We start from the raw sequence: 23,950 nt of genomic DNA on the forward strand, positions 1-23,950 counted from the left end.
TTTGTACACAACTATGAAGTTAGGAAAATAAAAAAAAAACAATAGAAATACTAAGACAGATGTAGAATACAAATGAATTATATATGATTTCATAAGCATATTAAGTTGAATATCAAAATAATCAACTCAATATGCTTATTAATATGAATTATATCTTTGTAACTCCTATCTATATAGAGTTTATGGAGTAATAAATATATCAAGTTAATTTAATAACAATATAAAACAATAATTGCAAGAGATAAGATATCTTTTCAAAATACTTAATTTGAATAATTTATTGTTTATTATTTATCCATCACAGCAGGAAGTAAGTTTTACTTCCTTAATAGGGCTCCATGTGTAGATACTTCAATTTCTTTATTTTGAAAAGCCTAGTTAAGCATGTTGAACGTAGACTATACTGCCACTGCTATGTCTGGTGAAAGCCTTGTATATTATAAACTGAGGTAGAGTCGATACGAGGCTAGGTCTAGAACTCTCGTTTATTGGCTTCTTATGTTGAAGATCCTTTGTTTCTGAACCCTGGAAAATATAAGGTTATAAACCATACCATACCGTACGTTTTCTCGGTTAAAATTACCACTGATGACCGAGGTGACAACATATCCGGGTAAAGTGATGGATTATGCAGTGTACAGATGCATTCAGGTAAGAGATGTATTTTTCAAATTTTGAAAACGGTCTGTTTGTAATTTGTTATTTATTATCATTAATTAACGATGGACATTCTCTACTGGGCATAGGTATATTGTAGGGATTACACTCAACGCTTTCCGATGTGAGAACTAGCTCTCCTGCCCGCACAAATCTTTTTGAAACTTTTAAGCTGCCGGTAAGTCTAGTTCTTCTTAGTTTTTAATTTTTTAATTTTTATTTCGCTAATTAACTCTTAACTTCTTTAACAGATTCAGAACAGATATCTTTATTTATTATTACTCTAAAACAAAATGGCACCGTAATTCCATAAACTACGTCTTACTAGATTGCAGATAGGTACTAGGATATATAAGGATGTAGTAATGATATAACGTTGTTACCTTTCCTTGATAGTATAGAGTAAATACAATCGACGCGATAATAAATAAAATATTTACGGTCAATATCGTACAAACTGTCACAAAAAAAATATTTTGTAAAGTAGACATTATTTTTCAAGTAAGTACCATTCAAATATTACAATTAAGTCGCAAATAGTTGGCACTATACTGAAGTGAATTCAATATCTGCACTCAATTTTATCAACAGTATAATGATAACAAACTACTCATCATATAAAACAACTATTAATTAATTCAAGATACTCATATTTTATGCTCATAAATTACATTGCACAAAAGTAGGTATCTACTTTCGCCGGAAGTGCAGATATAGTCTAGTCGACAAGTTGAAAATGGTACAAAAAAGAGATACTGCTCTTAAAATTATGTGCGATAGCTCATTGGGTCCGGAATGGCGCCTAGAAAGATGTGCCAAAAGCGTGTATAAGTACATATAAAATTTCAAAATTAAAGATTAAAAAAAAAATGTTATTTCGTTTTTTGCCAATATTTCATAAGCTATTTATTTAAGAAATTTCAAAGATTCTGAAAGAGGAGAAAATATCCAAAAAAAAAATGCCAACTCCCGGAACTCTATCTCAAATATTTATAATTTTAATTTAACGCTGAAAATAGGTCTACGTGCGACATTTTTAAATTACGCGCGCGGCGTCAAAAGCGTGTCGGGCACATTAATTAATTTATTTAAAGTATTGAATAATACTTTAACAAGGTCAGTTCAATAGTATATACAATTGATGCTCACAAACAAACACACTTGATTGTTTATTGACAGCGCAAACGAAGCCTCTTCTTTGAGATTGACAAAATTTGAAAAACTTTTCTCTCTATTCATACCAAAATTATGCTCATACGAACTCCTTCTTCTTACTATTATTGATTACGCTGACGCAAACTTTGTTGACTTAACTGAATACCAGTCAAATAATTATCTCCCCGGGACAGGATTAAAAGTTATCTTTCCCCACAACTTTATCAACTCTCAGAGCATTGACGCAAAAGTGGAAATAATATTCAAATAATATATATTAAACTAGCGGACCCCAGCGCCATTTGTCGGGCTGATTCGTGAATCTAAACCATCCAGGGTGCCACCCAAACGCATACCAAAAAATTCATTCAAATCGGTCCAGCCGTTTAGGAGGAGTTCAGTGACATACACACGCCAACAAGAAATATATAAATACTATCGGACCCCAGCGCCTTCTGTCGGGCTGATTTGTGAATCTAAACCATCCAGGGTGCCACCAAAACGCATACCAAAAAATTCATTCAAATCGGTCCAGCCGTTTAGGAGGAGTTCAGTGACATACACACGCACACAAGAAATATATATATAAAGATAAAGATATGTTATTCATAAAAATATTCGTCAGTAATCTTAGTACCCATAACACAGGTTACGCTTACTTTGGGGCTAGATGGCGATGTGTGTATTGGCGTAGTATATTTATATTTAATATATGTATGTGTAATAATAAATGGGGATAAGCTTCTCCTATTCTATGTTCCCGTGCTTTAGCAGATGGACACGTTAATTATACCTTGTCAGGGGATATAATCGGGGGATATAATTTTTGTCTCCTGCCTGCTCTAACCCTGCTGTAGCCTATAACAGTCCACTGTTGGATTTAAGGTCTCTCCCAACGGGAGGTTTTACCGATAATAACTACGCTGGGAAGATGGGTTGGTGACCCAAGTACATGGTAGTTGTAGCACAGAGGACGCTACTGCCCGTTCTCTATTATATTCCCTTAGTCACCCCGTGACGAAACCCGCGGGAAAAAGGAGAGGTTGTGGCCACTGTACCTGTAATTGTTTTTAATAGTAAGTAGTAGCTTATTGTGACAAAGCTCGCCTGGGAAAGTACCGCACTGCTTCTTTCTGCCGCAAAGCAGCATTGAAAAGTGTTGCTTTGTTTATTGGCGATAGTTTTCCTCTCACTATCAGGTAGGCCATCGGATTGGTGCGTCAATAATTACGATAGTAAAAAAAAAAACTGTATTCTGCCGTCAGTCGTCACCACACGGCACCACACTCTCAGGCATTTCCTCCCGACGTTTTCTTCACCGTTAAAGCAAATGATATTTTAAAGCTTGAAACGAACGGGGTCGAGCTCGGTCCCTCTGGAGGAGGCTAAATTCCTAGCCATTCCTAGGCACTCACCGCTTCTATATTTAGGTAGTATACTTACCTGATATATATATTTATTACCATTTTAAAGTCTGGAACCTCGGTGTGAGAGTAAGATTTGCACTTGCCCGTTTTTTACGTAATGTTAGCTTAGGTTAGGTTAGATAAAATTGCCAACTTACCTATGATCCTCTATAAAATACCTTATGCCTTCCGAGAGATAATTTAGTAATTATACACCGACCTACTTTATTACCTACTGTAGAAAAATTATTACAAAAGTAATAAAACGACTTAATAAAATTAAACTGACGTTATTGGAAGCAATGGAAACATTCATAGTAGCATTCATTTATTTTGGTTTATAAAACAAACTACTAAACAGAATGCGATAAACTTTCTATATGACAAGTCTGAAAGTATCTACCAAATTTAAATAAGAATAAATATGCCGAAAGGGTAGATTTTTTAGGTACCTACGCGACTAAGTCTTCGACACTTTCCTTACGCACGTATCTCTGGCTTCCTTTTTCTTGGCTAAGAAATTGAAGTATCTAGGTAAGTAAGAATCCCATTATTGGATTTTTTCCTACGCGTCGAAGACTGCTCTGAACAGACAATGAAGTCGTGGTGAAAATGAAGAGAAATCTGTACCTTTTGTTTCAGGTAGGTATTGCAGGTACTACCATGCACGATAACGATACGATAAATTAGAAATATAAGGCTGTAAGCAAATGAGAGTACACAATATAACATTGTACTATGAGTACACTATCAACTTATAAGTTTCTTTTCGGAAAGCCATTCAAACTAAAGATATGTACGTTTAAAAATTAACCACATTTAAGTATCGTAGATCTCAAGAAAATTAATAATACCAAATTATTATGAAGTACGTTAATAGTATACTATAGTCTATAGTGCTAGGTAAAAACAATTTTCAAACACTAATTTATATAAATAGTATACCAATCCTCACTTGGCCTGCGTGGTAAAAAACGGCTTAAACCCTTCTCATTCTGAGAGGAGATGATAATAGATAAAAAATAAGCTATTTCATTTTTTTGGTTCAAAAATAAATCAAAGGTACTCTGTAGATATTGTCAGTCGATTTTTGCAGCATTCACTGTCCAAATTTCTGTGTTAGTTTTTAATGATTGTATTCACATAATTACCGCCACAAGTACACTGGTTTATGCTTTCTGCCTGTTTATTTTACCGTACAAAGTCTTTGCTAGCAGTCGTTACATTTTCGAAACATCTTTAACACAAAAAGATGTCGCACTTATGGTATCTGAAGACTTTTCACTTTGAACAAGGACGATACTCCTGCCACTGCCCGTTCTGGTGAATGCCTTATATATTATAGCCTGAGGTAGAACCGGTACGAGGCTCGGCCTGGAACTTTCAATTGGAAATATTGCTTGCGGTTGCTGTTCTTCGTTTACTGCTGAACCCTTAGAATTTCAAACAAAAATTTCATTAAACTTTGCTACACAAACGAAATTATCATATCACTAAAACTCCGGACGTTATACCCAAATTCTAGATATTTCTTAAACCTCGATAAAGTAAGAGCATAACGGATGAGTAATAATTAAATAAGTAAATATAATGACCGTTTGTCATAAAAATTACCTTTCCTTGCCAGTAGAGAGTAAATATAATAGATACAAATATAAATATAACATTAAGTGTCAATGAGGAAACAACTATCCCGAAAAAAATATAATGTATTATAGCCAAAATTTGCGACATTTTAATAAAATAATAAATAACGATGGATATTGGGCACAATACTGTAGTTAATGCAATTTGGCGTGATAGCTGCCAACAATTTTATCAGCACACTTAAGGATTTAAAAACTGATATGCTTTAAATAATTGACGTTAATCGATAGGTAAGGCCAAATATCACAGAGTAAGGGCCAGCGCAGATAGAGCGGCAAACTCTACGTTTACTCGCTTAGACTGTTATTACACCCAATCTGTCGAGATCTATTTGTTTTGCTCAAAATTGATTATATACATACCTCTAAAAGTATCAAAAGTATTTTGCGCACAAAACCAATCGACCTCCAATTAAAGATAGCTTTTGAAACATTTCTTGTATTGGTGAATTCATAGGATTATATAGTTAATAGACTAGCACAAGGTTGATCTATTGACGTTAGGCGTGCTTTACAAGCCGCAATCATTGATTGTCATATACCTCTGCGGTTCGTGTTGAAGGCAACGATTCAACGTAAGTCGTGAACGTATAATGACACCCTTATATTTCCCGAGGATTATTAAATATCGTCGTTATCCAATTCCAATACAGTTGTAAATAGCGTGTCAGATGGAATTTGTTTTATCTTCTGTTTGATACTATCTTACATACTGTTTATGTTTGTGTTAGATAAGGGCTATATTTAAATATCATATGAAAGGAAAATTACACTAGCATGCCCTGGCGTCATTCTTACTGCGTTGACCCTAACAATTTCCAAACTTATATTTAGTACGTCTGAGATACACACATGCTCATCACTTAGTCATGAAACTTTTATTTAAAATCTAATTCAGTAAGGTCTGACTTACTGAATAAAAAATAAACTAAACTAAGGTTCAAGACTGGAAATCAGGTTTAAAAATACCCGCAAGAGAAAATTCGTCTTTTTTGCTATAAATTCTCAGCATCGTAAATGCTTGTTTGTTAATTTAGCCTACACTAGCGGTCCCTTTTGACGTCGGCGTACGAGTCAACCTTAAAAGATACTTAGTCATATTTAGCATATGACTAAGTATCTTTTAAGGTTGAAGACTATTTTTTAGAACTTTTAAAGAGGAACAATTTCGTCATACCTAGTACTAGATACTTTAATCGTTTAGGCGCAACGTTTACCGTTACGCATCGAAGTCTCTCAAAAAAAGAGATTTTTTTCTAGTTTTGCAAGATTTCTCATTGATATGATATTGGTCGGTTTGATATAGCCTTAAGCCACTAAATAGACTTTCACACAAAAAAATACAATTTGAACCAAAAGTTCCTGAGACTAGCGCGTTCAACTAAATAAATTTAAAAGCATTATAACATTAGAGCTGTTCCGCAAGGTGGTTACGTATCTCACGACAGGCTTGCGACAGGCGTAAATCATGCAATCTTTGTTGACAAACGTCACTTTAAATTTTTTTTCTTTGCAAAAGTAGACAGCAATGATCGCGAGATTTATTCCTGTTGCAAGCGTTGCGAGAAACGTCATCACTCTGCCGTGCCCACTTCATTCGGCGTTAAACATTTTTACTCGTGATGAAATCATGGTTGAATGTGGTTCGGTTAGTCTAAGAGAATTAATATCACTCAAGAGATCAAAACATGGTCGCGGTTCTAAACCTACTCGTATGTCGTATCATCTCTTTTAACATTTGCCCTAATTATATACAGTAAAAGAAAAAGTATATTGTTTTAAATACCTACTTGAGTAGATAAATCTACCTATTTTGCTAAGAATTCATAATTTTTGATTATATGACCTATAAACATGACCATGATTAAACGATTTTTTTTAATATCAAAAACTACTTTTTGTTACTTAAATATAAAAGTAAATATGCTGACTTTATTGTTAGCATTTTAAAGCTCTACAACTTTTACTAGCATTCAATTGAATGTATCTCTCATTCGTAAGAAACGGATTTGTTCGGCCGTTTTTTTCTCAAACTTACTTTGCAAATCAGAGTACCTACCAGGAGAAGGTATTTTTCAGTTTAATAAATGGCACTAACAAATTTAAGCTTTATATTATTGAAAAAAAAATCAAAATCGATTCTGTAGATCCAGACAAGCTCACAAACTCACAAACTTTACCTTTTTATGCTTTAAAAAACATAGTAAGTATAGAGCAACAGTGCGTGAGGTTTACGTGATTATTTGCATAGAGATTTTTCCTTGGATTAAAACTCTTTATTAGGTACTCTCCGTTCTTTCAGTTAACTCTATGCCAAAATTTAAGTCAATTGGTTACTTAGTTCTAGAACAAAATTAAGAAAAACAAACAACACACACTTTCAGATTTCTGATAGGTATTTACCTAATTATTGGCTTAATTGCAATACAAACGAGAAAAAACATCTGTAAACAATAATTTAAGAATTTGAACGGGCAGGTCGTGTTGATCAGCATCAAATGTCGTCAGCAATTACACTGTTACCTTGCAAACAATGAGTGAATGTCATTACAGGGCCATGACTTCGCAATGTTACCCAATTTTATAAAGGAGTTTACATACCTACAACTAGTTAACTTCTAGGTATAAAAACTGAACAGCGTTTTTCTCTAAAACAAATTTAAAAAGTGTAAGATGTTAGTTTTAACAACTGTTAAAAAAAAAATTATAACTTGAAAAAAAAAAACGGATGTTTAGTGTGCAATTTCACATTTATGATATTGATGAGAATGCCAATCAAAATGTAATTCTATTACCTACCTATTCCTAAACTGTAGCATTGAACAAAATAGAGCCTAAACGAATTTATTTAAATTTCGTAAGAAGTATTTGATGCTTTCTAGTTTTTACATCGATATCGATAAATAAAAATATACTTATAGTAGGTCGAGCATTTTAAGAAAAAACATATAGGGATACCTACATATAAGTAGAACGCTAAAGGAATGCGACATTCTGTGCCTTCAATCTTTTCACCTTTGTGAACCAATCTTTATAACAACAAACAACGGCTTATGAATCACATAGATATGATTTAGCAGTTATCTGAAATTAATAACAATAAGTAAATATATTTAAAAATTTACATATCTGCTAATGAAATCTGGATACGTATACCATACCGTATGATAATTCTTTATATATATATTATACTAGCGGACCCGCGCGACTTCCTTCGCGAATGAGTCAACTTCAAAACGTAGTCGTACATTGTGGCGGACTGTTTTATAGAACTTTAAAGAAACAATTCCAGTATACTTACTTACTTATTTCCGTCGTTTGGCGTAACGTTTAGATACCATTCACGCATCGCATGCATCGGAATCTCTCAAAAACGATATTTTTTGCAGTTTTTGCAAAATTTCTCATTAATGATGGGAGCGATTGGTAGTAGCGTGATTTATATATACCTAGCCCTAATTGATAATACCAATCCAAAAAAAAATCTAAATCGGAACGGCATTTTCTGAGATTAGCGCGTTCAACCAAAGAAACTCAAAAGCTTGATAATATTTCAACTGCGCCTATCTAAAGAAAGCACGTCAATCTTTAAACTCCGTTGCGCGGATTTTGAAAGACAAATGCGGAAAAAATAACGATACTATCCTGTAGGAGTTGTTTGCTTTCGTTTGATTTCTGTTATGTGCTGTTATCTGTGAAGTGTCATGTCCTTTATCTCCGATAATATTTTTCAGATCTTCATTCAAATTAGATAATACATGCTTGCTAGCATACACTTTCAAATTAAATAAAGAATTATTCAAATCGTTTGAATAATTCGGGCTGAAATTACTATAAAGTAAAATTGATAAAAAATTTCAGACCGTTTCCCGTAGGAAACTTATTGTTAATCGGAATAAAAAGTATCCTGTACCCGGAATACCAGCTACCCGCCCGGACAGACAGACAGACAGACAAAAATAAATAAAAATCTGTTTTGGACTCAGTATCGATTATAAAGCATCCCCGGTCAAAATTTTCAAAATATATTAAATGTACAGAAATCTTCCAGTTACAGTTTTATTTTAAGTATAGATATTCGATGTTATTTTATTATTTGGCTCCAAAATATAATACGGGCCTATAAGAGTTCTAACCTGATATAAGGCAACATAGATTATTTCTATATAAGATTAGTTAGGTAGGTTAATTAGGTATATAAGCTTACTTATTTTAATAAGAATTCATAATTTTTGATAAAATGATCAACAGACATGAGATTTTTAGTATATTTTTTTAATATAAAAAACTACTTTAAAATATTAGTAGGTACAGATCATTTATAGAAGTAGTAAAAAAACCTTTAATGTTTTTTGTTTCATTTATTATTTTACATTGAATTCCTAAAACTAAACTTGTACCAAAGGTTGACGAAATTTTTCAATGATGATTTTGAGGGCTAAATTAAAGAAGAGGCAATGGCGGCCAACCGGCTAGAAACACTGACAGCTGACAAGCCGTAGTATAACTATGCTATGTTCGTTGACTCTTTCTAGCGACAACGTGATTGCTTTAAATTGTTATAGTTGCCAAAATATAGAACGGGAAATGCTAATATTTATTATAATAGATTAAAAAAAATCCAAACATCCGCGGACGAAATCCGAGTCATAATGTAAGTAGTACTTATATAATATACATAAACACAAATAATGCAGATTTATTATGTAGTACATAATATAACATTACCTTCAACCTATAAAAAGGAAATTTCGTGGGAAAATTATTAATTTTATTGATTACCAATAACAAAATCGAGTAATACAGTAAAAAGTGTGGGTAGTTATTCTTATCACGTTACTTTATCTCAATTTGCGTAACTGAACGATCTTAAATTAAATTTTATCGCTTACGCATTTAAAGTACACTTTGTTGGTCGTTCGTCAATATAGAAACGAGTGACTTACGGATTCAGAACAGGCGATGCAACACAGCGCCATCACTGAACACTGAAAATGGTTGTGGATGATGGAAAACCCCGTTTCCATCATCCACTAGTTCGTCGAAAACATCGGCTTTCAACCGCCAACGGCGAACGCATCAAAAATTTGCTGCCCAAGCAAATCTACCCGTCCTATACCTGACCGGAACTGCCACCGCTCTGGGTCATTGACCCCTCACGGTATATCCACTGCAGTACACAGAAACCCGAGGAACCCGCGGAGACCCCACCTAACCGGGTCATTAGCCATCGGCTAGCATTATGGTAGCATAATGCTAGCCGATAATTGAAGAAGAATATAAGAATTGAATAGAATTGAAGAGCAATAATTGTTAACCGATGTTTGCAGGATGCACCGGCCCGATTGCTGCTCTTCTTGTTGAGTTTACCCGACTTGGCAGCCTGGAAAAGGGGCTCCTAATCCCACTTTTGTATTTTATGACGCATTAGCCACACACCTATAAGACTGACTTACATATTTTGTTTCTTCCTCTCGAAACATTACCTTTACAAAATCAATTCCGACAATTCGAAGTGCCTACATTTTTTATCATTATTACGTTCCTAAACTAAATCAAGCTTAGATAATATTATTAGTATCTATTACAAGAAAAAGTTAAAACAGCTGACACTTCTATCGGTTTACGAAGGCTCCTGTGCGAGTTTCGATAAAAAAAACACCCAGTCGTTCAGTTCATTGTGACCAGAAGCTTGTGTTTTCGTACGCGGCAGCGTGCACCGAGGCTGCGCAGCGAGAATAATAATTTTAGTTTTAAATTAATTAGCAGCCAGTTACAATGATGATATGTATTAGCGTATTTATAATTGTGGTGTCTGTTGCGCTGAGTTTGAAGGTGTTGTTTATGAGTTTTTCGTTGTATGTGACGCTAAGAGAATGTTATGGAGAAAAACGGGTAAGAAATACAATTTAGTACCTACCGTTTACGTGCACACAAAAAATCTGATGACTTAATAATAGTGTTTTGCTGTACCTAGTTATTTTCTTAAAAGCACGTATCTTCGTAGCAACAGTTAATATTACCTACATGTAAAGATATAACCAATGAGTTTAAGAATTTTAATGTTACTACCCAAGCTCTTAACTACTCACTTAACTATAAATTAAGAATAAATAGAAGAATAAGAAGAAATACTTTATTGCACACAAACATCAAAATATACATAAAAAAAAGAATTGTAGGCATGCAAAGGCGACCTTATTGCTGCAAGCAATCTCTAACATATAACATAGATAAAAATATATAAACTGAAAGAAGAAAAATAAAATAGATAAGTAGGTAGGTACGTTTACTTTATTTTTAGAATGTCATCCTCATTTTCAGAAATAAGTCCATAGAGGATCCACTGATTGTCCTTTTGTTGGCCTGTGTGACAAACGGCCAACTACAACAATAAGAATAGCCAACTAAATCAAGTTAGAAGTTAAACGTATACCTATAATATGTAGGTATCTATTATTCAAAAAGCGTATTTGTATTGTACGGAACCCTCTCAAGGCGCAATTCTTTTAAATTCAATCATTAATAAGAAATTTGATAGTAATTTAGATCAACAATATCAATCAATGAAGTTGGTACCCATCCACGTACTACTTTAACCTACCTAATAGTAGGTAATAATATCGCTGATTAGACAGTGATAATGCTAAATACTATGACAAAAGTACCTAATACGCCAATAAGTCTATAACAGGTGGATAATTCATACAATTCTCCATTGTTTCCTTTACTTACAGTTAGCTGTTGCCCGTTTGCGACATCCGCGTTAATAACTGTTTTCTACAAATCCCATGGGAACAATTTGTTTTCCTGGGATATAAAGCCTAGCCTAAGTTACTCTTCGTCCTTTCCACTAACTCTATTGCAAAAACCAAGTTGTTTGGTTGTTTTTTTAGGGTATGAAAGGGACAAACAAACACACTTTCGCATTTATAATATTAGTCAGGATTTATTATGATTACTGTTATTTATATCTATAGTCGAGACATAAATATACCCTAACAATGCCTTATTTTTGTGCGTTTTATTAGTTCTACTTGTTTAGTTCATTTTCAAACAAGTTTTATGCGGAGTAATGCCCCTTTAATATCCATACTTATTACTTAGGTAGAGAGGTTCTAAAATCCTGTTATACGCTTGACTTTCTTTGCCACTTAAGTATATAGAAAAAGGAGTTACGTAGGTATTTAATTTATGTTGTTGTCGTTGGCGCAGGTGAACAAAGATAGAAACTGATCGTCATTGGATAAAAGTAGATTGTTAAACGAGTCGGAAAACGTCGTCATTTGATAAGAAAAAAAAAATGAAATTTAGGAAATACTTTTCATAGTTTTTTCATCTTGTTCTTTTTCCCACGTTCGATATAAAAATTATTATGTTGAACAAGAGAACTAGGGAAAACACCCTGTTCTCAACCACAAACTATGTAAACCTTCGCTACGCTCGTGTGTATGAATAAGTATCTCGTGTGAGAATGGGGTGTTTTCCACCTCGTTTAACAATTCATTATTAATTCGGGATTGTTTCTAGGGTAGTGGTTGTGAAGATGTTAAGGGCGAAATGATGAAACGTATACGGGTGATGCGTAATGCCCGGGATATAAGACAACTTATATGTTTACAACTATATTTTGTTGCCAATCGATAGCATGGCGTAAATACTGACAACCTTACAGGGAAGTAGGTAATAACAAATCTACCCCTGGTCGTACCGGTCATAGGCTAGTGATTAATTATAATTCTATTATATTATTATTATAATAATATTACTATTCTTCACTTACCGGGGGCCCGGCCGTGAGGAAACGTGCATGCCTGAGAGTTCTCCATAACTTTCTCAAAGGCCTGTGGAGTCCACCAATTCGCACCGAGCCGTCAGCGTATCGGACTACGGCCTAAACTGTTCTCACGTGGGAGGAGAACCGTGCCTTGTGGTGGGCCGGAAATGATTTGATATGATGAAGATGAATTTATACCATGTAGTTTAGTTTGCAATTTTTATCGCCGTTCCTTATAAGAACCTTCCGCCAAAGGTTGTCTGGGAGAGATCGCTTTAGCGATAAGACCGCCTTTCCACACGTAAACTAGTTTTTTATTATTTTTTAACTGTCAATATGTTTCTCTTTGTATTTTGTTTTTGTGTGTGCAATAAAGAATTTAATAATAATAATAATAAACGAATAAACGTTGTCTCATTTCTTAAGTGTGATGACGGCAGATCAGGATACAGTTGTCACCATCCCTCCTCTTTCCGAGGGTGTTTTGCTAGGCGACCAAGGGAATATAGTTGAAAACGCGCAGCACCGTCCTCTGAGCTTCTATTACCATCTACTTTGATCACCAATCCACCAATCTGCCCAGCATGGTGATTATAAGCAAACCCTCCCGTTCGGAGAGGCCTGTAGTCCAGCAGTGGACTGTAATAGGCTTTGATGATGGTAGATCCGTTCAGCCGTTCTGCCGTTTTTAAGTAACAAACATCCACCCAAACTTTCACATTTATAATATACTAGCGTACCCAGCCCGCTTCGCCGGGCTAGATTTTGCTTTATTTTATTTAAACAATAAACTTACATCATTAAATTTTTAATTTAAGTCTCATAATATATTAAATCATTTATTTCTCTCCGTATTCATTCTCTTCTATTCTCTTCTCGAGCGGGTGAAGATCATTATCTGCACCCATGTACACCCAACAATAGAATATCATCATAGTAAATAAAAGCTGTATTTGACAGTTTGACAGTTCAAAAATAGGAGTGCTGCGATCGTCACCAAACTTTACAGGATTACTCGCCAGGTCAATCCGGCGATTCCCTGAAAGTTTCATTGAAATCGGTCCAGCCGTTTCGGAGCCTATACGGAACATACCCAAACACTTTCTCTTTTACTCGTATATATATAGATACTGATAGAAGAATAGTTTTGTTAGTCAATCAAAGCTTCTGAAAGAAATCTCTTAGGAGATAAGTTGTCTTTGTGCGAGTGAAAACGAAGGTTATGGCATGACATATGGGCAGAAAATGTGGTTAGCTCAAAAAAGACCTAGACGATGGAACCGCCCATTTGCATTGCCGTTTTCTTAAAACTTTATATTAATTTTATTGAAGGAAAATGGCCGGATCAAACTCGGCCCCCCCGAGAGAAAGGGAAGCCGAAGCCTTACCTACTAGGCTGTCAGCCGATCACCGCTCTATCAAATTACCAGACCTCAGAGTCTCACAGAATGCATTGAATAATAATGAAAAGCTCATCGTAATATTTTGTACCTATGTAGAATATTATATGTAGGTAGTATAAGTAACCTACCTACTTATTCAAATTACATATTCGGAGTTTCCGTTTTCGGTCAAACTGCTTGATTTGTAAATGTCATATAAACATGTACAGATATTAAAAAAACCTGTAAACTAAGCAAGCTGCGCATTAGTTTGGCATTCAATTATTAAATATTACTTACAATTAATAGATAGGTCATAGGACAATGCCCGCATTACACATTATAAGGTGGAAAAATGAAATGCTTGTAGATAGTGGATAGAAAACAATAAAATTGTGTAGTTTGTGTGCAGACTGTGTAGTTTTTCATAAGGTAATCCCATGCTCATGCAGTAGGTTTTAAGTTATTTATATGCTCGGGTGAAAGCGTAATTTAAAAAACCCTAGGTAGTTACCTAATTATTATATCAAACGCAAAATAATATGTTTAAAACCGACTGGTAGCTCCAGAGATTTTTTAATATGTCTTACGGTCCTGAATTTCTTGAGTATAGCGCGTTCTAACAAATAATATTTCATCCCCTATTTAACATCTTTGAGTGTGCCATTTTTATGAATCCTGAAACATGTATATTGTATATTTATCTTTGAATGGTCAACCTATTGATTGCTATTCATCGATATTATTTCATAAAACGACGGCATTCATACAAAATTTCATCCCTTCTTTAACCATATTTGGGGAATAACCTTCGAAGAAATGGGTTTTAAATAGCGCGCTCTAACCAGAAAATATTGAGCCTTATTGCTAATATAGATAGATGTAGATAGATCTATTAAAGATTAACATCTAAATGTTTGTTATATTTTATTACAGATCAGTTTGCAGACCAGGCAAGAAAGAAACAACGTAGTAACGATGTGGAAGCAGATTTCGCGGCTTTTTATGCCAAAGTTATCTCATTGTCCTAATGCAGATGGTGGAAACAGTATTAAATTGTGATTTCTTGTTTTTGTTTCATTTACGCATTGTGTTATTATTCTGTGGATAGGAGGCGTTACGAAAGTTGATGCCATATATATCTACACTGAACTCTTTGCTTCATGTTAAAGCAGTTCAGAATTAAAAAATCTGACCCGTCAAGTGTAAACGCATTTTTCATTTTTTTAGCATTTACACGTGAAAGTCAAATAATTGTACGAATTTTTCGTTAATTCGTACAATTATTTGACTTTTGTACAATTATTTACGGTGGCCATCTGTTATTCCATAACAATATGAGATGATTTGACAACTGTCGCTAGAAAATTATGCGTTTTGTATAAACAACGTGTTGGAAAAGTTTCTTAATCGCTCAGCTGGTCTGGAAGCTTTCGATTTAGTTGAGAAGTTTTAGATTAATACGATATGCCTATTTGCCTAAGAGGCGTCAGACCGAACTTTCTTATAATGAGAAACTTGTTGCGCGAACTACGCAGTTAGTCAACGAATTTGATAAACACATAATAGCAACGATCATCGAACCGAAATCTACCTAAATGAACAATAAATGAATTTAAAGACTTACTAGGTAGCTACAGTCTGCATTCCGCATATAAATTACATTTTAATTCAAGGCTGAATATATTTTATACAATGTAATTTTTGAGATGGGCATCGTACTGCCGATATACCCTTGCTGATTGCTGCGTAAGATTATTTCTAACACAAAGAATTATTTTTCAAGGATTTAGGAGAAAACATTTCACTTATCTATCTTGTAATAACTAAGGCTGACCGAAGACTATTTAACTTTCGCAAAACGCAAAAACGGTATGAATTTCGCGCCAGTCTTCATTTGTTCAACTAACAGATTGCAGGTACAAAATGGCATACTGCATGGTAACAACATGCAAAAATTACTCATCTTAACTATGACAAGATGTTGGCGTACAAAGTAGAGTCGCTTTTTTTATAATAAAATTGTTAATCGCTGTTTTAAATTATTTCGTAAATTTTGTATGGGACCTGCCGTCCAATTATTAAAACGGCACTGTAAAATTTTATTTATTTTGAGCCATTTAACGACAATAGCACGTAAATTAAAAGAAAAACTGATTTTTGCCAAGTATATACTTACCTTCATACATTAATTAATATGCCTATTTTTCGAAATATTTGGTAGTTATAATTAACGATCAAATATTTCGTATAACTGTGATGAGGTTGGGACGCGCTTGCCAAGAAAGTGGATCATTCATTCTTGCTTTGAAGGTAGGTACTAAAGTTTTACTTAGCAACGAATCGGAGATACAAACATTTCATTATAGGTAGATATCTTGCTACCATGCTCACAATTGCTGTTGTGGTTAGAACCTAATATTTGTTGCTAATAAGTACTATTTAGGTACCTAAGCTATTTATTGGTAATTTGGTTTTAATAAAGAAACATAGAGAAACTTAACATTCATATATTATTACCTCTAGGTTTAAATAGATATTTACAATATTAACAAAATCATTGTATTATCGAACTTTACTTATTATTAAACTACTATTGATGATACTCAGTGACACATAAAAAGTCCATAACTCTTGTATTAGTTGCCCATTTAACTGTTTTCTTTTGTATATCTAGTTTGATATTTCTGTCTTTACAACTAAAGGCTTGTCTAATCACCAATCTGTTAAACATATGCACGTGTGGATGATTTATGTATTCTTCTATATCCATCCATCTACAATCACTTACTTCCCTTTGAGACAAACTTATTTGCTCCGTCAAAGCCTTCATCATAAGGAGTACGTAAATATCTGAGTTTCCATACATCATGTTATGTGTATGCCTGAACGTAATCAATGATAAGAAAGTTGATTCCACGCCGGTTTCTTCTTTAACTTCACGTTTAGCAGCGGCAACTATGTCTTCTCCTAGATTGAAATAAAAAGAGTATAAATGTGTTTGTGTGTTCTATTTCAAATAAAGGCCGTTCGCACAACCTAACTCAGCTAGCTAGAAGAGCGGCTCACCAAGACGTACGCGCACTACCATTTACCCGCGCCATTAAAGATAGTTTTATAAAATGTGATGCGAAAGATATAACAAAACATCGGGTGTCTTGTTATCTCTTTCTCACAAAACAAGGGCCTGCGAATATTCTGTTAAATAAAATAGCAAGGCATCGTTCGCCTTTTATAAATCTACAAGCTTTGCGAAGAACTTTTGGATAAATCCGATTTCCGCTTTCGAGGCGTTTTTAAAGTAGAACAGAGTGAGAATTAAAACCAGTGAGTAAGATCTGAAATAGTGAAAAGCATCTAACAACAAAAATAACACCCTACCTCAAAAATTCAAATAGTTTTATACTAATGACAGAAAAAAAAGCAATAAATATGGAAAAATTTCAAACAGCTGAAACTATAGTTATTTGGATTGGACATTGACGTGACCTTCGATAATACAGTGCAACGGTATAACATTACTCAGGGTTGGAAGTTCATTACTGGAATGCTAGATGGCGTTAAAGTTTTTTGAGATTTTTTGACAAACATTTCATAAACATTCCTTTTTTTTATAAAAAGTATCCTTTGTTACTACAAAATATGTACCTACAAAGTTTCATGATGATCGGTTAAGTAGTTTTCGCGTGAAAGCGTAACAAACTTACATTCACATTTATTATATTAAGTATGGATTATGTTATGTTTTGCGCAAGTTCTACCTACCATGTCTAAATGTTCAAATTCGACTACTCTTAAATTCCTCAAAACTATAACATAGCCAAGCGTGACTTATTTCATTCTGGCTAATTTTGATAGCGCGTAATGTGTTCTGTCTGACGGCATTTGCGGCATTATCAAGGCTAAACCGCACAGAACGGAACTGAGAGGCTCTGGAGCAGGAACGTACCTACGTCAGGTATTATAAGATCATTTTAAAAACACGAAAATTGAGCGTCTTTAGACATGCCTCTTCAACCTCTCGGTTATTTGCAGTCATTTGTCTATTACCATGAAAGCATAATTGGTAAGGTTTCTATTTTTATTTCAGCCCTTCATTCATACAGACTATCCATAAAATTATACAAAAGGTCAAAAGTAAATTACCTCTCTCAACATATCCACCTGGTAGTTTCCAATGAGGATATTCATAATGTTTCTCAGATACTGCTAACATTTGGTCATTCTCGTTTACAACAAATGCTCCAACTCCAAGGTTTGTATGACAAGGCGGCGGTAAGTTTGGTTTCAGCTCTGATGGCAGCCATTTGTACATCATCACAAAATCATCTCTGGCATGGTGAAAATTAAAACCTTTCTAAGAATACGAATTTGTTTAAAAAAATAACAATTTCTACAAATATTACATAAAGATAAATTGAGGAAGTAGTATTTAAGTCCTCATAAGCTGGACGGCAAATTACGAAGTTGTAAAAAATAAAATGTTTTATATTATTGAATACTGAATACTATATTATAATGTTACCTATGTGCAAACAAATCTAAAGCATTTCACCAATCATGATGAAATTCAGCTGGCATCCTGTAGGAATTCTTTCATACTGACAAAAGTATGTGGAAACCATTCACACATGTTTTAAAAAAGCTGTTGTTCCCTATCCATGGCTTAAACCATATACATGATATATTTTAAGCCTATCTTCATGAAATTTCGCAACATACAATTTAATATTAAAAATCCAAAAATTAGGATGGCTGTTCCAGAGATGACCCAGAGTGGCTGTATAGATCTGGATTTAATTTGGCTCAGAGGTAGATTATAATTTGGAATAGCATATAAAAACTAGTCAAATGTGTTAATACAATGCTAATGGAGTTACAAAAATTAAACTATCTCAATTTAGCTAATCTTAAATCAAACATCTTACTTTTGCTAATAAAGGAACATAATTTGAGTCTTCTATATGAACTTTGAACCATATACACCTTCTACCTTCTGAAGACCATTTCTCAAGTGATTCTGTAATGCAATAATAATAACAAAGATAAAAGTCATCATCATCATCATCATCATGAACAACCGGCCCACTAGGGCAAGGATCACCTCTCTGAATGAGAAGTGTTCAGGCCCTAGTTTATCATACTGGCCAAGTGTGGATTGGTACTCTTCACGCGCCCTTGAGAACACAGTGGAGAACTCTCAGGAAAGGTTTCCTTACAATGTTTTAATTCACTGTTGAAAGCAATTGATATTTAAATTTCGTGAACTCGTTCTCGCAACAGGAAACTCGAAGCCTGAAGTGGGTAACCACTAGACTATTAAGTCTTTGGCATTATGCCAGATATAAACATGAAAATTAATAGTAGTTAGATTTTGATTAGTAGTAGAGATTTTTACAACAGAGATTTCCCAGGGAAATACCACCAAGATTATTTCTAAACCAAGCCAATAAGCATTGCTGTGTTCCTCTCTGAATGGTTTGGTTGTTCTTGTGCATGAGACTATACACCTACAACTCTGGTTGGACACAGGTAAGTTTTTTAAAGGATATGCTCCTTGCATGCCCTGTCCTGTTTCTAGGCAATGGTTTTCAACAATAAAACCTGTTTGTCTTATGTCTGATAAATATTAAAAAATTATCATCTTAACCTATTAAATATCACACTACCTCATAGAAGAGGCTTAAGACCCTTCATACCTCACAATACCTTAATAATTCTACTACAATGCAGGCTGGTAGGCTGTTGCTATTAATATTTTTTTTATATTTCCAGATTAACCTTACTAAATTAACCTATTAAAAAAAAACTACTGTCCTCTTACCTTTTAAAGTTTTAGTAAACATTTCTTTTGAGTGTTTTAATGATGCAGTATCTACAGTGATACCATTAAATCTATCTTTTTCTTCCATAAAAATTTGGAATGAAAGATACTTGTAGTTTGTAGAAAACTTTCTGAAAATTTAATAGATAATTGTAAAAGTTGATAACAATATAAGCTGATACCTATTGAATTTTCCAAACTAACCTCGAAAATCTTGTAACATTGCTTAACATGATAGATTTGAGCGCATATTGATTAATAGCGATCATTTTAATATTAAATTTATTATTATCAAGCTAAGTTAAATTAAAAACAAAATAAAAATATTAATTTCACAGAAAAGGCAAAGCTGTCTGTGATGTCATTTTTTTTAAATCTTTTTACGGCAATTTTTCAATTTTCAAGATTCAAGTCTTTTAAGGCCTACTGTGATGTCAATTGGCATTGGACCAAAGAGCAATAAATAAGCTGGTAAATCTAATGAATTAATGCTATTATTTAATTTTACATAGCATAATATTAGTGTATATTTATTGTTTATTTAGAAATTACAATTCCTATTATCTACTTTTTGCAATATAAAATCGATTTGAAAATGCATTTCGTGATTTTTAGGTTTTTTTGTAATAACCATTCTTTGATTTTCCTCCTTAAAATAGATGTCATTGTTTCTTCTCTAACGATATTCGGTAGTTTATTATAAATTAAAATATGGGCTATTTCGACCAACTATTTTACAACTATTTTAAGTTTATACCAAGGAAGTGCTAGCTTGGGTTTATGTCCGGCGCTTGTCATATTTTTGTACAGGTGCTTGTATTTCCGGACAAATAGGGCTCTCTACAATAAGTAAATGGAAGTTAATGTTAATATATTTTTGCCTATGAAGTGTGGTTTGCAACTTTTGCGCTGCCTAATGTTTACCAAAACTCGTATAAATTTTTGTTGTGCGATGACGAGCGATAATTTTTTTTTGTGTTATTATATCATATATTGGATTGTCTAAAATAAATTTTACCTATAATATAAAACAATGCCACATCCATAGTTTAATTACGCTAAATAAATACTCTCAGAATAATTAATATGAAGATTCAGAATCAGGACTAGTTAAACGAAGTTCACCGATATATAGCTTAGTTCTTTGGCTTACGTTCAGGGGGGCAGAGTGTTTTAAATGTGAAGGAAATCGCCACGAGAAAACTTGCATGCCTGAGAGTTCTCCACATTATCCTCAAAGGCATGTGAAGTCTAACAATCCTCACTTGGCCCGCATGGTGGACTACGGCCTAAATATGGAGGGCCGGTCATGGGCTCTTAATGATGATGATGTTGATGCAGGTTTCCTAAGAATGGAGTGATGATTCGAAGAAAATATATTAATAAAACAGGACTACTCTTAATTTCAGTCAAAATCGTACAAAGCATCTTACCATCAATATACCTACCTTTTGATAAACCTTATCGACTGCCACCCATCATTATTCACTAGCACCATCGAACCGTGTGAAAATCTACATAATTACGAAAAAAGAAAATTGCACTAGTGTCACTTTCTGGCAGCCTATCAAGCCCATAAGTAAAAAGAGTAAATAAATGATGCATTTCATTCCCATTTTAGTCCTGATTCCTTGTATCATTCATTGTTCGTAGTAACAACTATTCATCTGTGCATTTTTTAATAACCTGTGATTGCGAGTTGTGACATCTAGTATATTATTATCTGTGTGTGACATAAAATACCTTGAAGTGATGTAAAGATTACAGATTTCTTCAAAAATATATTATTGCAAAAAAATAACAATGGCTGGTCGAGAGAGAGCTGTAACTCGCGTTTTAGATAAGTTAGAAGCGTCCATCAGTGCGGGTCAATATTACGAAGCACATCAAATGTATAGAACACTTTATTTCAGGTAAAATTTTAAGTGCCTATCTACACGCGTGAATTTGGTACGCATACACAAACCAAATAACTAATTAGAAACTTAAAACATTACAGATTTTTAAGCCAAAAGAAATATCTGGAACTATTAAATTTACTGTACAAAGGATCTACCCTTTTGCTTCAATGTGATCAACAAGGCAGTGGTGCAGATTTGGCCATACTTTTAATAGATGTTCTAACGAAATCCGAAACAAAACCATCTGAAGAATGGATAGAGAAAATAGCAAAGTTGTTTGAAATTATGAACTCAAGCATTCCTGAAAGAGAAACGTTTCTTACTAATGCAGTAAAGTGGTCAATGGATGATAGTAAAAAGGGCCATCCTCTTCTTCACAAGGTAATAATATAAAATGTATTATTTACAATAGAAAATTACCCTAATATATTTATAGTTTAAAATCACATTTGTGATTGGGAAAAATGATTGCTTTCACATAAAAATTGTTATGTTTGGATTAAAATATAATTATTACAGCAAAATTCATTCAATGTTTAGTATCTTTACTATACAATTGATGAATTTTTTTTGACACAGTTTCTTGGAAGCTCCACCTCTTGCTTTCCCCACTCATAATATTAAAAAATTAACATTGTAATATACATTGCATAGCAAATGCTGAGTTTCTTTCCAGCTTCTTGTCTGCAGAATCTGCTCTCCAAATCGATGGTAGCATACAAAACATATATACAAACACAGACTTGAGCTTGCTTCAGTGCTTTTAGTGATAAAATTAATTTTGAATTATACATTTTTATTTTTAGAAAATAGCAGAAGTGTATTGGAAGGAAAAGAAATATACATCAGCACATAGACACTTCCTGCACTCAAGTGATGGGGCAGCCTATGCCAACATGCTAATTGAGTTGCATACAACTAAGGGTCTCAAGTCAGAAATAGACTTGTTTATAGCTCAGGCTGTACTACAATGTCTTTGCTTGCGCAATATACAGATGGCCACAGAAGCATTTAACAAGTACACAGGATCACACCCCACTATCAAGAACGATAAAGGTCCCCCATACCTTCTTCCATTATTAAATTTTCTTTGGTTCCTTTTACGAGCTATTGAAGAGTGAGTATCTTATGATCTAATTCTAATATCTAATTCTTTTTAAATTTTTTTTAACTATTAATTTTGAGGCTAGTTTAAGACACTTTTATGTATTCTGACTGGTCATTTAGAACATGCATAAAAGTGTGCCTGTTTATTTATTTGTGTCCTATGTTCAGCCATTCTACCAATCCTAACGAATTTTGGCACACATAGGAAGCATTTTAGAGGTGGTATTCCAGATGTGTATAGGATGCAAAGAAAAAACCTTTGCTTCCTTTGCAAATCTTAACAGCTAACTTAATCTTTTCTATCATTGCTCCAAAGTTTCTGTTTAAGCCCTGGAAAACAAAAGTCAAAGCTGCAAGTAATCTATAAACAATTTTTTACTGTATATTTTTTTGTTTTTCAGGAAACATGTCATCCAATTTAAAATATTAAGAAACTGTTACGCAATAAGTATAAAACGAGATCCAAATTACTCAGTGTATTTAGACACCATTGGCCGCGTTTGGTTTGGAATTGAAATACCCCAGGAGGGTAGGAATTCTAATTCTGTATTTGGTGGACTTCTTAAAACTATCATAGGAGATGTAGATGGTGAATCTTCAGAGGAAGAAGGGGAGATTACGGCAAATTGTGCACCTGTTCCTGACTTAGATTAGACTGGATATTTGAGTACATAAAATTATAATTAACAATTAATTAGTTTATTTAAATATATGTAATGGGAAGATTTTGTATATTTGGTGGAAGATCAGGTAGTACATGCATGCATTGAAAAGATTTATGTTTACTAAGAGTTTTATATTTTATCAAATAGCAACTTATTACACATCACCAATTTAATATGTATGAACTTACTGTGTTTCAATAAAAAGTTGCAGAAAGCTATTTATTATTGTCAGAATTATGCATGTTAATTATGAAAAAAAATTGTTTTAAATAATTGTATGATATAGATTAATCAATACTATAAAAGTTTGTTCTTTGGTTTATTTATTTAATAAATTATTTACATTATTACCTATACTTTAGTAAAATTAGCATACTGATTTGATTTTAATTAGTGGTAACTGTTTTTAAATAATAATATTTTTTTGATT

The 23,950-nt window shown here is 33.6% G+C and overlaps 2 protein-coding genes and 2 long non-coding RNA genes across 4 annotated transcripts; 2 read left to right on the top strand and 2 right to left on the bottom strand.

Annotated features, from left to right (window-relative positions):
- Window positions 1-339: 339 nt before the first annotated feature.
- On the bottom strand, window positions 340-1,191 carry LOC120629557. Its single transcript, XR_005658990.1, has 2 exons — window positions 1,041-1,191; window positions 340-525 (listed from the first exon to the last, which is right to left on the bottom strand). It is a non-coding gene; the product is annotated as an uncharacterized LOC120629557 (long non-coding RNA).
- Window positions 1,192-10,367: 9,176 nt separating this feature from the next.
- On the top strand, window positions 10,368-15,107 carry LOC120629584. The gene is made up of 2 exons (XR_005658992.1): window positions 10,368-10,759; window positions 14,960-15,107. It is a non-coding gene; the product is annotated as an uncharacterized LOC120629584 (long non-coding RNA).
- Window positions 15,108-16,517: 1,410 nt separating this feature from the next.
- On the bottom strand, window positions 16,518-20,133 carry LOC120629583 (nudix hydrolase 8-like). Its single transcript, XM_039898555.1, has 5 exons — window positions 20,052-20,133; window positions 19,848-19,978; window positions 18,952-19,043; window positions 18,170-18,380; window positions 16,518-16,993 (listed from the first exon to the last, which is right to left on the bottom strand). The coding sequence occupies exons 1-5, from the start codon at window positions 20,114-20,116 to the stop codon at window positions 16,617-16,619; spliced, it is 876 nt and encodes a 291-aa protein (XP_039754489.1). The 5' UTR covers window positions 20,117-20,133; the 3' UTR covers window positions 16,518-16,616.
- A 1,431-nt stretch (window positions 20,134-21,564) lies between these two features.
- LOC120629212 (Golgi to ER traffic protein 4 homolog) lies at window positions 21,565-23,738 on the top strand. Its single transcript, XM_039898075.1, has 4 exons — window positions 21,565-21,760; window positions 21,847-22,129; window positions 22,555-22,865; window positions 23,257-23,738. Exons 1-4 carry the CDS (start codon window positions 21,651-21,653, stop codon window positions 23,507-23,509), a joined length of 957 nt encoding a protein of 318 aa, XP_039754009.1. The 5' UTR covers window positions 21,565-21,650; the 3' UTR covers window positions 23,510-23,738.
- The last annotated feature ends 212 nt before the right edge of the window (window positions 23,739-23,950 follow it).

The sequence above is a fragment of the Pararge aegeria genome, chromosome 14, assembly GCF_905163445.1.
Source record: "Pararge aegeria chromosome 14, ilParAegt1.1, whole genome shotgun sequence".
Lineage (NCBI taxonomy): Eukaryota > Metazoa > Arthropoda > Insecta > Lepidoptera > Nymphalidae > Pararge > Pararge aegeria.

What these genes read in the sequence shown, in the direction of transcription:
- LOC120629583 (XM_039898555.1), bottom strand. Translation starts at nt 20,116, where the DNA reads ATGATCGCTATTAATCAATATGCGCTCAAATCTATCATGTTAAGCAAT. An exon ending in GTTTACTAAAACTTTAAAAG is followed by an intron (nt 19,044 to 19,847) that starts GTAAGAGGACAG and finishes ATTGCATTACAG; the next exon opens with AATCACTTGAGAAATGGTCT. An exon ending in AGGTGGATATGTTGAGAGAG is followed by an intron (nt 16,994 to 18,169) that starts GTAATTTACTTT and finishes ATTTCAATCTAG; the next exon opens with GAGAAGACATAGTTGCCGCT.
- LOC120629212 (XM_039898075.1), top strand. Translation starts at nt 21,651, where the DNA reads ATGGCTGGTCGAGAGAGAGCTGTAACTCGCGTTTTAGATAAGTTAGAA. An exon ending in GCCATCCTCTTCTTCACAAG is followed by an intron (nt 22,130 to 22,554) that starts GTAATAATATAA and finishes TTTTATTTTTAG; the next exon opens with AAAATAGCAGAAGTGTATTG. An exon ending in CTTTTACGAGCTATTGAAGA is followed by an intron (nt 22,866 to 23,256) that starts GTGAGTATCTTA and finishes TTTGTTTTTCAG; the next exon opens with GAAACATGTCATCCAATTTA.